Source organism: Sarcophilus harrisii, chromosome 4 (assembly GCF_902635505.1).
Source record: "Sarcophilus harrisii chromosome 4, mSarHar1.11, whole genome shotgun sequence".
NCBI classification, from domain to species: Eukaryota; Metazoa; Chordata; class Mammalia; order Dasyuromorphia; family Dasyuridae; genus Sarcophilus; species Sarcophilus harrisii.
This window is the reverse complement of record NC_045429.1, coordinates 294,880,471-294,897,755: the sequence shown is the minus strand read 5'-3', so window position 1 is coordinate 294,897,755 and position 17,285 is coordinate 294,880,471. Positions and strand designations below refer to the sequence as shown.

The 17,285-nt window shown below is 37.1% G+C and overlaps 1 protein-coding gene across 2 annotated transcripts; it reads left to right on the top strand.

Moving 5' to 3' along the window:
• The first annotated feature begins 445 nt into the window (after positions 1-445).
• Positions 446-13,675, top strand: ZSCAN16 (zinc finger and SCAN domain containing 16). 2 transcript variants are annotated; one of them, XM_031968457.1, is made up of 4 exons: positions 446-672; positions 2,861-3,348; positions 6,289-6,445; positions 11,985-13,675. In XM_031968457.1, the coding sequence occupies exons 2-4, from the start codon at positions 2,956-2,958 to the stop codon at positions 12,509-12,511; spliced, it is 1,077 nt and encodes a 358-aa protein (XP_031824317.1). In that variant the 5' UTR covers positions 446-672; positions 2,861-2,955; the 3' UTR covers positions 12,512-13,675. The 2 variants fall into 2 exon arrangements, with proteins under 2 accessions (XP_031824317.1, XP_031824318.1); XM_031968458.1 differs by lacking the exon at positions 446-672 and having other exon boundaries at positions 2,229-3,348.
• The last annotated feature ends 3,610 nt before the right edge of the window (positions 13,676-17,285 follow it).

Below are 17,285 nucleotides of genomic sequence, written 5' to 3'. Positions count from 1 at the left end.
CTTCTGAAGGGAACCCTTGACTGATTCTCTAATCAAATTATATTTACTTCCTTCAACAATCAAGTATTATAGAATGATAAACCATTCACCCCACCCCCTCAATATTCATTTATCTATGTATATCTTGTATTCCCTGGTAAAACTAAAACCATTGAGACAGGAATTGTTTCGTGTGTATATTTATAACCACATTATTCTTGACACAATGGTTGTTTTATAAATATTTGCTAAATTTGATTTACAGGATATTATAATATAGAGACTTACAAACCCTTGCAATGACTAAGGGCTATGAGTCATACAGTAAGTGATGCAGGAAAAGAGAATGTAAAGCCAGAGAAAGAATTCAGAAGTAGAAGCAAAACTCCATTCAAACATATCTTACTGGGGAGATTGGGGGGAGGGAGGAAAGCCCTAGTTGCACTCGCAGAATTGTACCCAGCTTGCAACCGGGACCGCGGGCGGGGTGAGAAAAGCGAGGTGTTTCTTAGAGAGATCCGGAAATGACGGAATTTCACCAGGTTTAGGTTGGATTGGCGGACTGCTTTGCAATCATTGTTTTGTCGGTGTCTAAAGTGGCCTTTGTTTGGCCTTCTTTGCTTTCCACTGCTTCTTTTTCTTTGCCGACATTTTGGACCTGAATCTTCTAATCCCTAGCTCTGCGTACTTGCGGTGAGTGGGACGTGTAGCGGTTTCGGGTAGGTGTGTGAAGTAGTTTCTTTCTATCTCCTCTCAGCCCCGCCTCCACAAAGGGCTGTGGATCCGGAGAAAGCCGGAGTTAGGGGTGGCGTCTATTTCTGAGGCTTCCGCTAGGCTCTGGCCCCGCCTCCCTTCTTTCGCAGTGTTTACTGCGGGATAGGCCTACCTCTGGTCCTCTGCTTAGTGCGCCTCTAGGTTGGCTTTTCTAAACATCGTGGAGCAAAACCTTTGAAGAGTCCTGGACCCTGAAGACCTGGGGTGGTGTCAGTCACCTGCCTCTGTGAGAAGATAGCGCTTTTTAACAGTAGCATAGAAGGGATTTTAGCTCTTCTGAAATCCAGGCCTTGTCTCTCCTCCGCTTTGTTTTATTCCTGTCAAGCTCTGCGTTACTTTACTAAAAGACAGGGCGTCTTTTAATATGTCTTTATTCACTATTGATTCGGCTTTCTCTCTCCCTGGGCCTACAATGTATCTTTTAGGAGCTCCTGGGGATTGGGAGAAGATAGGAGTGATTCTTTGTAGGATGTGTATAAAGCCTGTTCCACGCCAGCATAAGAGGAAGTGAAAGTGTTGTGAAGTGAGTAATAAACCTGAGAATTAGAACGACTAGGGTTCAAGTGTTCCCTCTGATATTAGCTGTGTAACTCCGTGGAAAGTACTTAACTTAGTATATCAGGCAAGTCTCAAGACAATAAATTGCAGAAAAATTGCCTGCCTTGATAAGGGAAAAGTTTTCATAGTGGAATTTCTTATGAAATTACTGGCCTATCATCCTCCTCCTCCTCAGGAGTTCAATAATCAAGGAATCTATTTACGTTATTGGAATGAGAGTTTTGGATTTGTAAGATTTTATTATATCCGAATAATTTTCCCTATTTTTTTATGTTGTTTAGGTCATTAGTTGTGTTCAACTCTTGGTGACCTCATTTGAAGTTTTCTTGGCAAGACACTTGTTTGCCATTCCTTCTCTAGTTCATTTTACAGATGAGGAAACTGAGGCAAACAGGTTAAGGGATGTAATATAGCTGCTAGAGGAGACGGCAAAAATTTTAAGGTCCTCTGACCTTAGGGTGAAAGGGGAGTGAAACTTATGTTCCCCTTAAAATATCACTCTGATATTGTGTCCCCTTTTGATTTGGGAGATCAGGATCTCCCAGGCTCCAAAGAGTCTAGAGAGGGCCCACCCTCCCAGGTTGAGAAAAGCAACATTATTCAAGGGCAAGCCAGATTTCTATTCAAATTCAGACTGAGGAAGCCTTCAAAGCAATTTGGGAGGTCCCGGTCTGATCAACTCAGGCTGCCGGAGCTCCCTTTCTCCCCCCAAGAGCTGTACATAAAATGTTTTCTTTTACTCATTTCTTTGCAGAAAGTCCAAAGGAGAACCCTGCACTCTGAGAAGGCATTCTTTTCTCAATGCTAGCCTCCATTTCCCTCATAGGACTTTGCCACTAAAGAAGTCAGTCTCTTAGCAAAGGTAGCTTCCTATGCAACAATAAACTTCCATTTTTTCCAATTAATATTTCAGGTTGGTTAATTCTTTCATGTTGAACTTCTTTGCCCGACCAAAAGGGGATTTTTAACAACTCTCTTGACTGCCAGGAACCTCATCAAGGGGACTTCTGTTCTAACAATAAGTAGGTGATTCTAAATCTTCTGGTTTTGGAATCTATAATCCTGAGCCCCTCTGATCTAAGAATGCTGTTGTTCTGTCGATGATTATAAAAGTCATCTGGCTAGTAATATGATAATATTTCTTCCCTTAGACTTTAAGAAAGACATATTAGTGATCCTGAGACTGTTGTTCTAACAAGCTGTCAATAATTTCAAGTCTTTCAGTGTTAGAATAATCCTACAAACATTACTGTCTATTGGTTAATGATAACCACATTCTTGAGACCCCTCCTTGGTTCTACACCTAGGCCATAAAATTAACATATCTATAACATGAAGAATCAGATAAATGCATACAGAACTTTACATAAAGATACATAGGTGCTGGCTCTACCACAAACTTGCTGTGAAGCATTGTTTAGTTACTCAGTGATCTCTTCCAGTTGAAATTACTTTCACTTACTGAACTTCTGCTTTGTGTTTTTTATCATCATGATAGTTTTTAGTAACTTTTGTAATTCTCTGTGTTAAACTGTTTCTTATATCTCAGGAGTATTCTCAAAGAAGAACTAAAAAGGATCACCCTACATAATAGACTACTTAGCACCAGCTATAGTGACCAGTCTCTTGCCATATAAATTTGGAATGGCTACACCCCTTAACCCCGAGGCTCTGGAGGAGCCAGAGAATCTTTTTATAGTGAAAGAAGAAGCACATTTTTGGGAGCAAGAATCGAGTTTACAACATAATCACAGCACAAGCGAGGTTTTCCGACAACATTTCAGGCAACTCTGCTATCAGGAAACCCCTGGGCCTCGTGAAGCTCTAATTCGACTTCGTGAACTTTGCCATCAGTGGCTTAGGCCAGAAATGCATACTAAAGAACAGATTTTGGAGCTCTTGATATTGGAGCAATTCTTAACTATCCTGCCCAAGGACTTGCAGACCTGGGTGCAAGATCATCATCCAGAGAATGGGGAGGAGGCAGTAACTGTCCTGGAAGATTTGGAAAGAGAAATTGATGAACCAGGATACCAGGTGGGAAAGGGGAAGATGGAGTTTGATTTGGGAGAGAGCAGAATCCAGAGTAAAGGAAATATGAATTATGTTTAAAAAAAGGACCTGAGATATTAACCTAGGGGGGAAAAAAGGATACAGGGAAAAGCTGATCTTTCCAAATATTTTAGACTATCATATAGAAGAGGGTTTAGATTAGTTCTTCATAGTCTGAGATGGCTTGAACTAGGACCAACAGGCAGAAGTTCTGAAAAAGCAAGTTTCAAAAAGATAAGATTAAATAGGAAATAATTAAGTGGGAGAAAAGTTTTAAAAGTCTTATAGCAACTTTTTGATGAAAGTCTCATTTCTAAGATATATAAGTAACTGATTCAAATTTATAAGAAAAAAAGCCATTTTCCAATTGATAAAATGGTTTATGAATAGATAGTTCTCAAGGGAAGAAATGCAGGCCATAGCCATATGGAAAAAATGCTACAAATCACTATTAATGCAAACTAAAACAATTCTGAAATTTTATCTCATCTTTGAGAGTGGCAAAGATGAAAGAAACGGTAAAGGGTAAATGTTGGAGGAGTTTGAGGGGAAAAAAGCACATTGATATACTGCTAGTGGACTTGTGAATGGATATAATTATTCTGAAAGCAATTTGGAATCACACAAAAAAATTACAAAACAATTCCTTGCCTTTTGACCAAGTTAAACCACTGCTAGGCTTATATCAAAAATATATAAAATAAACAGGAATAGGTCTGTTACAAATATTTTTATAGTAGCTCTTGTTGTGGAAGCTAATAGTTGAATAAGTTGTGTTATATGGATATGAAGTGCTATTATGCTATAATAGATAGATGCTTCAAAGAGGCATGGGAAGACTTACATAAATTGATGCATAATGAAGCAAGCAGAATCAGAAGAGCAGTTTATGCTCTAATATTAGTATTGCTAAATGAACAGTTTTGTGAGGACTTGTCTAAATTGAAGAAAAATTAACAGAACCAAGAGAACAGTTTATATAACAACATTACAAAAACAATTGTGAAAGCTGTAAGAATGGTGATCAATATGATGACCATATATGGCTATGTGACAGTTTTAGGGTAGAATGAAATAGAAATATATCTGTATAGACTGTATATATCCATTAACTATCCTGCTCAAGGACTTGGAATTTATTTTGCTTGATTATGCATATTTCTTAGAAGAAATTTTTTTCCTGCTTTTTTTTTTTTTTTCTCAAAGGGATGGGGAAGTTGGAGGGAGAGAAAATAGATTTCTATTCATTTAGGAAAAAAATAAAAGTTGTAGGATGGTGCACATATAAAAGATTGAATTTACTTAAAGATGGGTAGTTTTTCTTTTAAAATAAAAATAAAACATGTTAAATTTTTTTAAAGTTACAAAAAGGAAGATTTCTTTTTTTTTTTTTTTGATTTTAGTCTTTTTTTTTTCTGATCCAAATTTTTTCTTTTTTTTTTTTTTAATAGCTTTTTATTTACAGGATATATACATGGGTAAACAACCTTGAAACCTTTGTTCCAATTTTTACCCTTACCCCCCACCCCTCCCCTAGATGGGGATGACCAGTGATGTTAAATATATTAAAATATAAATTAGATAAAATAAGTATAATGACCAAAACTTATTTTGTGCAAAAAGAATTTGACTTGGAAATTATACAATTACGTGGGAAATCAAAAAATGCAGGTGTATAAATACAGGGTTTTTAGTCATCTCCCAAGTTTTTCTGGGCATATAGTTCAGTTCATTACTGCTCCATTAAAAATGATTTGGTTTGATCCTGTTGAGGAGGCCCGTTCCATCAGAACTGGTATCATATATATTTTTTAAAAGTTATAATGATCTCCTGGTCCTGCCATTTCCCAGCATCAGTTCGTAAGTCTCTCCAGGCCTTTCTGAAATTATCCTGTTGGTCATTTCAAGAACAGAATATTCCATAATATTCATATACCACAATTTTTAGCCATCCTCCAACGATGGTCCATTCAGTTTCCAGTTTTTATCCACTCAAAAAGGGCTGCCACAAACATTCGTGCACAACAGGTCCCTTTCCTTCTTTATAACCTTTGGGATATAATCCCAGTAGTTGCGGATCAAAGGGATGAAGTTTGAAACTTTTACATAGTTCCAAACTCTTCCAAAAACGGTTGGATTCGTCCCCAACCCACCAACAATGCATCAATGTCCCAGTTTTCCGCATCCCCTCCAAATCATTATTTTTTCCTGTCATTTGCCAATCTGACAGGTGTGTAGGGTATCTTAGAGTTGTCTTAATTTGCATTTCTCTGATGAATAATGACTTGGAGCATCTTTTCATATGACTAGAAATAGTTTCAATTTCTTCATCTGAGAATTGTCTGTTCATATCCAAAAAGGAAGATTTCAACAAAAGGAAGAATTTCTTACCTTTTTTCATTTGTTTCGTGATGGAATAAGATAACTTTGTAAGTCCATATCTTTCCTGTAACTAGATGTATTCAAGCAAGGATTGACGTTTAACTTGAAATATATGTCCAGTGAAAGAATTTAAGATTGGAATTCAGAAGTAAGGTTTCTTTCATGATTATTTGTGTTATAGCAATGGAAATAATCCTTTGAGACCACAAATCTGTTGATGGATTAGTTAAAGCTATTTATTTTGTCACTTTCTGTTTTCCATAGAGCTTTTCAGTATTGAATAAGGCTCTCATTTCTCTTTTGTAGTTCACATTTATATAGTATTGTTTACAAAGTGTTTTCCTCAAAACAGCCCTATGAGATGGATATTGTCAATATTGTTGTTCTAATTATATAGATCAGAAAGCTGAGGATCAAAGAAATGACTCCTAAAGATTTACCATTTTTCCTTGTTTCCTAGGAAATATTTGCTCTTTTTCTCTGAGGTTTTAGTTCCAACTTCAAGTGATCCCCTCATAATCAACTTTGTTTTATCGTCTCTAGGTCCCAGCCCACGTACATAGACCAGAAATGCTCTTGGAAGAAATGGAACCAATAGGAACATCAAGAACATCAACTGAGTCACTAAGTGTTCATCTCAATCCCAAGAAGACCCAGCTGAAATGGAAATCTTGGGAGCTCTATTCATTACAAGAGAATGGTAATAAGCACAATTCTGTGTGCTAAGAGTGGGGTGGTGCATGCCATCTTTATAAATAGCTTAAGTTTTCCCTGCTTGCCTTCCTTTTGTGTCACTATGGAAGGCCATACCTTCTATTTACTACTTGCAAGATAATAGGGAAGCAGAAATGGGAGATATGCAAAGCATTAGTTCATCAAGAATACATTAGAGGTTTTTGTGTGTGTGTGTGTGTGTGTGCTTGTTAAAAATGTTATTTCTTAATGGTTTCTTATGTTTATATGTGCCCCGTTTCTTCCTACCCTTTAAAAGTTGGAGGTGAGATTTCTATTTCTAGAATTCATAGAATTATAATTTAATAATTCATGAGGATTAAGAGCTCTCATTTAAATAAATGGTATTACTTGTTGTAAGGTTTTGGCTAGCTTTCTGGAGGGCCTTTGGACCAGCCTTGGTCTCAGCAGAATAATCACCACAAGAATAGTTAGGAATAAAGTCCAAAGTCTTTATTATCTCCTTCACAGTCTTTCCCCTTCACCTGGGGCTGGGCTAGCTTCTTGGGGGACCTTTAGATGGGCCTTGGTCTTAGTGGAGAAGTGAAGGAGACAGGATAGCTACCTTTATCTTTATCTTTGAGTCTGGCCTCCAACCTCCAGTCCTCTGTCTTTGTCTATCTCCGAGTCTGTCTTCCTTCCCAGATCTCTTAGTTCTTATATACTCTATTATCATAGGTGTCTATCTTGTAGAATAGGTGTCAACTTGTAGAACTACACTAAGTACTAAGTACATGTAAACTAGAGAATCATTATCTTAATTCCACTGGGTTAACACTTTGTTGTAAGATTATTTGTTTCAAGTAATTGGCTCTCTACAATTTGTCCTTGGAGCAAACAAGAATGAATTGAGAACTCCTTATGCTTTTATATAATTTTTCTAAATATAAAAACATATAGCTTTTGTTCCTTTAAATTACCCTAAGAAAGTGGACTCTTTTTTGAGAGGAAAATGACATCTCCAATTAATAAGATAAAAATCTCTAAATTTTTTTTATAACCCCATCTATCAAAATACAAACACACGCGCACACACACATACACACACACACACACACACACACACAATTTGAATGCTGGAGCTTCTTTAAACTAGATATAATAAACAAGCAAAAAACTAATATTTATTAGTTCTCTTTCTTCATTTCACATCCCCTACAATTTCCCATGTGTCTATTCTCAGCATGATTCCTGACCATTTAAAATCTCCACTGAAAATTATCTTAACAGCATTAAGTCCAACTTAAGTTACATAGCAGGCAGGTGTTCATTTAGCATGGTTGAAAATTTTCCCAGTAATAGAAAATGCCACTTCATCACTAGGCTTAGTTTGCCTATGTTATTCTATCAAGTTCCAAACATTGTCTCTGACTGCCCATAGCTTTAGGGATTGTCCTGCTCCTGCCCAGGTACTCTCCATGCATCTCTTTCTGCTTCCCATCCTCTGTTCTAGCCACACACAGTTGTTACTGATACCTGGAAAATTCTGCCTGAAGCCAAACAGTTGTGGTCAATGATAACCTACATGAATCAATTCCTCAATGATTAACATACTTTTATAAAACCCTTTATATTCAGTGATTTTAAATCTCTGGTTGCCATTGTTCAAATATTGTTCTCCATTTCCATGGACTGCTTTTTTATTCCCACATCTTTCAGGCCAAACCTACCCAACCTTTATACTGTGCTCCATAAGGTACACACTAGATTTTACCTAAAAACTTTTCTTTCTTCTTTCATCTTACAGTCACTGAGACCTGGCTCCTTCCTAGTGACACAGTTTCCCTGACTACTCTTTCCAGAACTGGATGTTCTTTTAGTCACATTTTCCCCGTGGTAGAGGAATTGATTAACTCCATGTTCCCCATTGACCCTTCCATTCAATAACCTCTCTTCTTTAGAGGTTCATTAAATCTATATTTATCATCTAATCAAAAGTCAGATAGCTTATTATCTATAGATCTCCAGGATACTTGCTCTCTTCCTCAATGTACCTGGTGTTCAAACTCTCTTCTCCCCACTTCCTACCACATTTTGCCATTTTGATGCCTTGATGAAGCAGTCCCACTCTACACTGTCCTTTTCTCATGTCCCTTGTCCTTTTATCCTATCCTTTTACCTTACCAAATTTGTCCTGCCATCCTTTACCATTGTTCTTGTAAACAAAGCAGAATGAGTACATGCAGCTAACAAAACTCAAACAAAACCTTGAAATCATCCTACTAGGTTCACAACAATTTTAGCATAATATGAATTGAAACCTCATTGTGGCAAGGAGATCCTTTTACACCTCCCTAATCAATTTACTGTCCTATTTACCACAGTATCTTTTCTAAACCTTTTTTGTTTCTCCTCAAACCTTCCCCTACCCTGTCAGCTGAGAAACTTGCCTCATATGTTTGTGAAAAAATGGAGATCATTTACAATCTTCCTTTTCTTCCCTGTTCCTTTTCTCATATTATTCAGAACATAACTTAGATGCCTTTTGTTACTATTTTCTCCCTGTTTCACATGAAGGGGTGGCCCTCTACATACACAAATGATTCCCTTACATCCTGTCTTGGACAGATTGCCCCCTCTACCATCCCTCCTCATGAATCTTCAATTATCTACTTGCTGTTTCCCTACTACTTACAAACATTCCCCCATCTTCAAAAAGCTGGTATGTGTCCCAGGTAGCTAATGACTTGTATCTTCCAGTCTTTCTTAATACCTTGAAGTCTGGCTTCATATTCCACCACTTAATTGAAATTTCTTTGCCCAAGATTTTCCACTTCACTGCTAAATGCATTGATTTTTTTTCTTTGATCCTCAAATTCCTTGACCTCTCTGCAACTTTTGACACTATTATCCAAGCCTCTTGGATACTCTCCTCATAGGGTTTTTGTGACATTGCCATCTCCTACCCCTCTGTTCATGAATGCTCTCCTATATTCTTATTATACATCAGATATTCTGGGGTAGGGTTGATTTATATCTGGGCTTAGGAAGAAATGAGACATTGAAAGACCATCTTGTTTTGTTTATAAATTTGATATATTTTTTAAAAATTTATCTTCTCTCCCTCCTAGCTCTTCATATTCCTCCCCAATTCCACATTGAAGAAGAAAAATCTCTTCTAATAAATAAGCATAGTCAAGCAAAAACAAATTTTGTCATTGACCATTCTTGTTAAAAATGTTATTTCTTGATGATTTTTTAATATTTATATATACTCTGATTCTTCTTACCCTTTTAAAGGGACTAAATTCCTTGAGAGAGCTGTGTATAATAGGTGTGTTCATTAAATCCTAATACGAGAAAGGAAGGACTAGTACCCCCCCAAAAAAAAATTAATTTCAAGTCAACTCCATAACCTTCTTTCTCAAGAAGATATTAGTAATAACTTTGCCATAGTTAAATTGCAGGTCTTTACATCTTTTCTTTATTTAAAAAAAAAAAAAAAGAACTCCTTGCTGTCTGGCTTGTGATATCATTTAAATGCAGCTTCTCTCTCCAAGGTTAACTAATGATACTAATTGCCAAACTTTTTCTCAGTTCTTATCCTTCTTGATCTCTTTGTCTTTGACATGGAATCATCTTTTTCTCCAAGAAATCTCTTCTCTCTGGGCTTTTGTGGTGCTGCTCTTTCCTACCTAATTGCCTACTCCTTAGCTATATCTTTATCTGCCCACTAACTAGAAGGGATAATCCCCCAAAAGCTCTGGGTCCTCTTCATTTTTCCTTCTCTACTATTTCACTTTCATCAACATCTCTATGTAGATGACTTTCAGATCTACTTGTTCAGCTCTAACCTTCCTTTTTACTTCTATTCTTATATCTCCAATCACTTTTAGGCATCTGAAAATGGATGTTTCATACACACTTTAAAATTTGCAAATTCAAAACTGAACTCATTTCCTCACCCAAACACTGCTTTCTTTCAAACTTCTCTATTATTTAGTGTGGATACCACCATTCTCCCAGTCACCAGGCTTGTAACCTAGTTGTTATCCCCAACTTCTCATCCTCTCTCACCTAACCTTCCCCCCATATCCAACCAGTCATAGGTCTTTTGTATCCTCATAACATCTCCTCAATTTTTTCCTTAATATTTTTCATAGCATTTCTTTCACATCTTTTCTCTGATGCTAGTCACCTTGGTACTAGCCTCCATACCTTTTACCTGGACTATTTTTTAAAAAAGCATTTTACTTTAAAAAAAAAAAAAAAAAAAAGCTATGCATGCTTGGAATGCTTTCCCTCCTCATTTCTGTCTCCTACCTTCCCTAAGCTTCCTTCAAGTCTTTGCTAAATGTTCACATAACCTTTCTTAGTTAGCCTTTACTTTGAGACTACCCCCAATTCTCTCTCACGTACTCTCTCTCTTGCTTTCTCTTGCTGTCTTGTCTCATGCTCTCTCTCTTGCTGTCTTTCTCGCTTTCTGTCTTTCTCGCTTTCTGTCTTTCTCACTCTCTCTGTCTCTGTCTCTCTCTTTTTCTCTCTGTCTCTCTCAGTCTGTCTCGCTCTCACTCTCTCTGTCTCTTGCTCTTGCTCTATCTCTCTCCCTCTCTCTGTCTCTCAATCTGTCTCTCTCTCTCTTGCGCTCTGACTCTCATTCTCTCTCTCACTCTTGCTCTGTCTTTCTCTCTCACTCGCTTTCTCTTACTCTGTCTGTCTCTGTCTCGCTCTCTCACTGTCTCTCTCACTCTCTCTCACTCTCTGTCTCTCTCTGTCTCACTCTCTCGGTTTGTCTCTCTGTCTTGCTCTCTCGCTCTCGCTCTCTGTCTGTCTGTCTTACTCTCTTGCTGTCGCTCTCTGTCTCACTCTTCTGACACACACAAACCAAAAAAACTAACATCAGGCACTTAATATATGCGTGTGTGTGTATGAGTGATTCTAAATTCTGATTTTTCACTTATGACTTGTGGAATCAGTCTCATTTTACCGACATACCTCATATCTATATTTCTCAATTATCCACATAACTCTCAACTTCTTTTATTTCCCAGTTTTCTCATTATCTCCTCAATTTCTATACTTGGCTCTCACCCATGTTTTAAGTATATTCCCATTTTACTACATAAACTATACACAATTTCTACCCATCTATCTACCTATCTCTCATCTTTGAGATTTGCCTTATAGCCACTCTCTCCTGCCCTTTTATTTCACATTTCTACTACTGGTCCCTTTTTAACCCTTCTCATCCCAAGTATATATTGTTTGATAATGTTTTAGGTATGTACACATATATTCATTTAGCAAGTATTTATTAAGTGCCTGATGTGTGTGTGTGTGTGTGTGTGTGTGTGTGTGTGTGTGTATGCATGCGACTCTAAATTCTGACTTTCATTTATGACTTCTGGAATCAGTCTTTTTTTTTTTTCTATAGACTTACCTCATGCCTCAAAGAAACTGCATTCTTCAGATATTTTTTATTTGGTTCATTGTGAACCTTCTTATAAGTTTCTTTCCTATTACCATCAGGAAGAGGAGACATTTGCATAATCTGTTTATTATTTCAGATGATGAAACCAGAAATGAAGACATGGGATCAATTCAGAAGGAAGAAATTTCTGAAGACATAGAATCACTCAGAGATATATATGGCAGACTCAGTGGGCACATTTCCTGGGATCCTGTTTTGAGAGAAGCCTTTGAAACTGAGGGCAGATTAGAATGGCAACAGGGCAACCTTGTAGGGAAAAGACGACACAAATGTGATGAATGTGGGAAAGGTTTCAGTCATAGCTCAGACCTTAGTAAACATAAGAGAACCCATACAGGGGAAAAGCCCTATAAATGTGATGAGTGTGGAAAAGCCTTTATTCAACGCTCTCATCTCATTGGACATCAGAGAGTCCACACTGGAGTGAAACCCTATAAATGTAAAGAATGTGGGAAAGATTTCAGTGGTCGAACAGGCCTTGTTCAACATCAGAGAATCCACACTGGAGAGAAACCCTATGAATGTGATGAGTGTGGGAGACCATTCCGTGTGAGTTCAGCACTTATTCGACATCAGAGAATTCATACAAACAAGTTCTATTGATGAAAATCATAAAAACTTTGTATGTCAAATTAGACATATAAGATCAAAACAATACTGTCCTGTATGAGAAAAGATCAGTAACCACTGAAACATTATCTGGTATAAGAGAATCCAACTGAGTATTTTTGTTTGTTTGAATTTGTCAGACCAATTTGGTGGGAGAAGAGAGGGAAAGAGGTGGAGATTAGAGAAAATGATGATTTTAAAAGGTCTACATTGTCCTTAAATTTGTTTTAGAGAAAGTTGTTTACCTCATGTTTTTTGGAATGAATAGCTATGGAGACTAATATTCTTCCATCATTCAAGGTTCTCTCCCGAATTCCTTCCATTCTTGACTCCAATGGTAAGTCAGTGTGTGACATGTTCTATGCCTCAGTTTCTCCTTCTTTAAAATGTGGAAGTTGATCCCAGCACTATTCATGGGCATGTTGTAAGAATAAACTCATAATCAATGAATTGTTTTAATTCCTATAATGCTAGTAGTTATTACTGTTGTTATTATATTCAATTGTATAGTGCTTAAGACTTTATTCTAATTATATTTTATAATTAAATGGAATTGAACTTTTCATGGAAAAGTTTTCTTTGGGCACTGGGGAAAGGAGTCAAAATTGAAAAAGATAGCAGGCAAAAGTGGTCAGCTGTATTCAAGGGTAGAGAAAGGCAGTATTGAACATGAGGAGTTTAATGTGAGAATGTGACAGGAATAAAAGAAATATGAATAAAAGAATATGATGCAAAAGCAGGAGTCCAACAGAGCTGTGAGGGGTAAAAGATGAAATTAAAATAGTTTGGTCTGGGTATCATTTTGAGGTTTCTTTTGTCATCTTAAAAATTCAATTCAGCAAGCATTTATTAAGCATTTAATATATGACAAGTGCTAGACACGGGATTAAAAGCAAATATCTGTCTTTAAGATTACATTTTACTGAATTAGGATGGGATATATCAACATCAGAGGCTGATTATTATATGATTATGGTATTGTTTCCTATGAAATGATAGTCATATGCCTAGTAAATTTATCCAAGATAATGTTTACAATGTCATCTGGTCATTGTGAAATGTTTATATGGTTATATTAAGGTAGTTACTAAACAACTATTTACATACATGAGGAGGAAGGTGTAATGGCATAAATAACTAAAAGCACCTGATGCAAAATTTCTATTTAGTTTTTATTTGCTTTTTCTTGGCAGTAACTTTACCATTCCAGTCAGAATTGTTTATAGCTTAAAGCTAAAAGTTGAGGTATTCAAAGCTCATTTAAACTACAGAACACCTCCAACTACTTTGGATTCTGCTTCCTTGACTGGTCATTTCAACTATTTAAGAGCATTGTGCAAAGTACTTGGGGAAAAAATAAAGTTTAGATAAGATGTGAACTTTGCCTTTGTGTAGCTTTCCATCTGCACCCTGTGGAACCCACTGGTTACTGCAGTAGTCTAAGAAGGAGGTTATAAGGACTTCTGCGTTGGCAATGAGAACAGAGAAGATGGAACATACACTCCACTCACTCACTCACACACAGACACTCACTCATTTACTCTGCCTTCTCGCTCACCCATGCAGATAGCCAATGAGTTTTCAGTTCTTATAGATTCTATGAGATATTGAAGAGGGAAGAAAAGGAAAAAACTTGTTAGCAACTATGAGAAAGTAATGAAAATAATGAAGTGATAAGGAAAAACAGGTTTAAGAGGGAAAATAAGTTCAGACTGATATGTTGAGTATGAAGACTTATTTGGTATGTCTAGGTAGAGAGATCCTATAGCCAACTGGAAATATACAGATTTGAGCTTGGAAGAGAGGTCAGGGCAGAAGAGCTCTATTTTGGAGTCATGTGTATAAAGGTAATTGAAAGCTATAGGAGTGAATGAGATCTGCCAGGGGCAAGAGTAAATAGGGCCTTTGAGTCCCTTGTTCACTGTGACTGAAACAGGAAGGAACCTGCTCCTTGCACCTTAACCTCCTCGTCAGTGACAAAGCAATTTATCAAATCTATTCTCTCCACATGGTTTTGAGGATTTTTGTCTGTAATGTTAAGGGAAAGGAGGCACAAGTCATTTTCCCTTGGTTTCTCATTTCTGTATTGCTGTGAGATACTCTAAGCATTGCCTCAGCAGAAAAGAGAAATACATGAAGCAACAGAGTAGTACTTATAAGGGGCACTAGACTATTATAGGTATTCAACCAATCACCATAGTTTCTATATAGATTAGGTACTGAATTTGGCCATAACTTCTGCCAGAACGATAGAAGAGCTATTTCTGGAGCTAACTTCACCTGCTTTGGAGGGGAAGCAAAGAGGCAGATGGGCTCCTGTGATTCCAAGGGCTTACAGGGAGGGGAAAGAGGCCAATAGTCCTCATATGATTTTACTTAGAAAGACATTTCCAGAAGCTTATTAGTAAGGGAGAAGAAAAGATGGCTAAAGTTCTTTATGGAATGCAGAAGGGTAAAGGGAGAAAAGCTTTGGGAGAAGGTCTAAAGATGCCTTCTGAGAAGAAAGAGAAAGTAAGGAGAGCAGAGAAAGTGTAATTATGTTATTTATCTTATATTTAGTGCCTCAGCTTTAGATTTTAAGGGGGATGTTCCTACTTGAGATATTGATATTCCAAAAAGCCCCCATTGTGGTGGGTTTTTTCTAAGAAAAGGGATGATTTCAAAAACACCTACATAACCTTCAATATTTTCAAAAGGATTCATTTTCTTTTATTATTATTATTATTATTATAGCTTTTTATTTACAAGATATATGCATAGGTAATTTTTCAGCATTGACAGTTGCAAATCCTTTTGTTCCAACTTTTTCCCTCCTTCCTCCTACCCCTTTCCCCAGATGGCAGGTTGACCAATACATGTTAAATATGTTAAAGTATAAGTTAAATACAATATATGTATACATGTCCAAACAGTTATTTTGCTGTATAAAAGAGTCGGACTTTGAAATAGTGTACAATTAGCCTGTGAAGGAAATCAAAAATGCAGGCGGACAAAAATAGAAGGATTGGGAATTCTATGTAGTAGTTCATAGTCATCTCCCAGAGTTCATTTGCTGGGTATAGCTGGTTCAGTTTATTACTGCTCTGTTGGAACTGATTTGGTTCATCTCATTGTTGAAGAGGGCTATGTCCATCAAAATTGATCATCATATAATATTGTTGTTGAAGTATATAATGATCTTCTGGTCCTGCTCATTTCACTCAGCATCAGTTCATGTAAGTCTCTCCAGGCCTTTCTGAAATCATCCTGCTGGTAATTTCTTACAGAATAATAATATTCCATAATATTCACAATTTATTCAGCCATTCTCCAATTGATGAGCATCCACTCAGTTTCCAGTTTCTGGCCACTACAAAGAGGGTTGCCACAAACATTCTTGCACATACAGGTCCCTTTCCCTTCCAAAAGGATTCATTTTCATAAAAGATTTGGGTTCTTCCAGTACTCTTGTCTTCTGAAAAGAGACAACAACAATTGTATTAACTAACATATGTTGTACTATTATGTGCCTGGCACTGTGCTAAATGCTGTATAATCTTATTTGATCTTTACAAAAACCTTGAGAGGTAGGTGATATTATTCTCCCCATTTTATAGATGAGGAAACTGAAACAGATAGCTATTGAGTGATTTTGTTCACTGTCACACAGCTATTATTTATGTCCAGAATTGAACTCAGATCTTCCTGACTTCAGCACTCTTATCCACTGCACTACCTAGCTGTATTAAAGACGTTTCTCCTTCTCTGAAAATTGCCATATATGCCATGTCAGCTGCTAGGGTGGGCCCAGGAGGTAAAAAAGGGCTTGGCCTCTGTGTCTTGCAGGTGTTAAAGGAACCACTAACAGGTTCCTTGAGATGTGGGGGTGTGCCTTGCTCTATCTCCACCTAGGATACAGCATTAACTCCAGGTCTCTCTTCTATAGATCCATCTGTGCATGGGGTAATCCCAGAGGAGAGTAAATATAAATAACCACCTTTGAATCCTTAGAGGGAGATGTAGAGAGAGAGATGCAGACATACACACATACACTTGCTCTTGCACTCTCTTGCTCTTGCTTCCTGCTAACCCCTGCTGAGATTACTAATAAAGAGAGGCTGTTTTGCACCTTAATATCTGCTCGTCTTTGTGTGTATCCAGGGGCATCCCGAAGACTGGTATATATGGCTTCCTACATAAAAATAAAAATAAACTTTTCTGCTTACAGAGATACTGTAGTAAATGAGAAAAGCCTGTTGTGTGAGATATTGGTTTGCATTGTGGTGAGTTATTGAAGATCAAAATAGAGTGTGAATGAAAGAGGAGCACACACAAAATGAAGAAATACCCAGTAGTTAGGGACTGGTAGAGAAGGGTGGAAGAAACATGAAGAAGAAATCATGCTTGGAGGAGAAATGGTAAGCTAATATTGGAGTGGAAGTAGATGGGGAAAGGAAGGGGGAAAATGAATTTAAGAGTAGAAATTGTGTAAATTTCATATACATGTGTATTCAGTGTTTTGCATTTAGTAAGTCCATAATGTTCCTCAAACTGATATTAACTAAGATATCAAAGTATGAGAAAGCATTATAGCCTAGCACTTCCCAACAGCTAGAAAGAGCACCAAAATGAAAAGTCATCAGAGAAATAGAAGTGGGAAAGGTTTTTTTCAGCCCAATGAATAGAAACAGGAGTCAACTAATAATTAAATTATCCTGAGTCCAGAAATGGGATAAAGATGTAGTGAGAATGAAGCAAGGAACTTTTGGCTACATAGGAGCTTGACCTG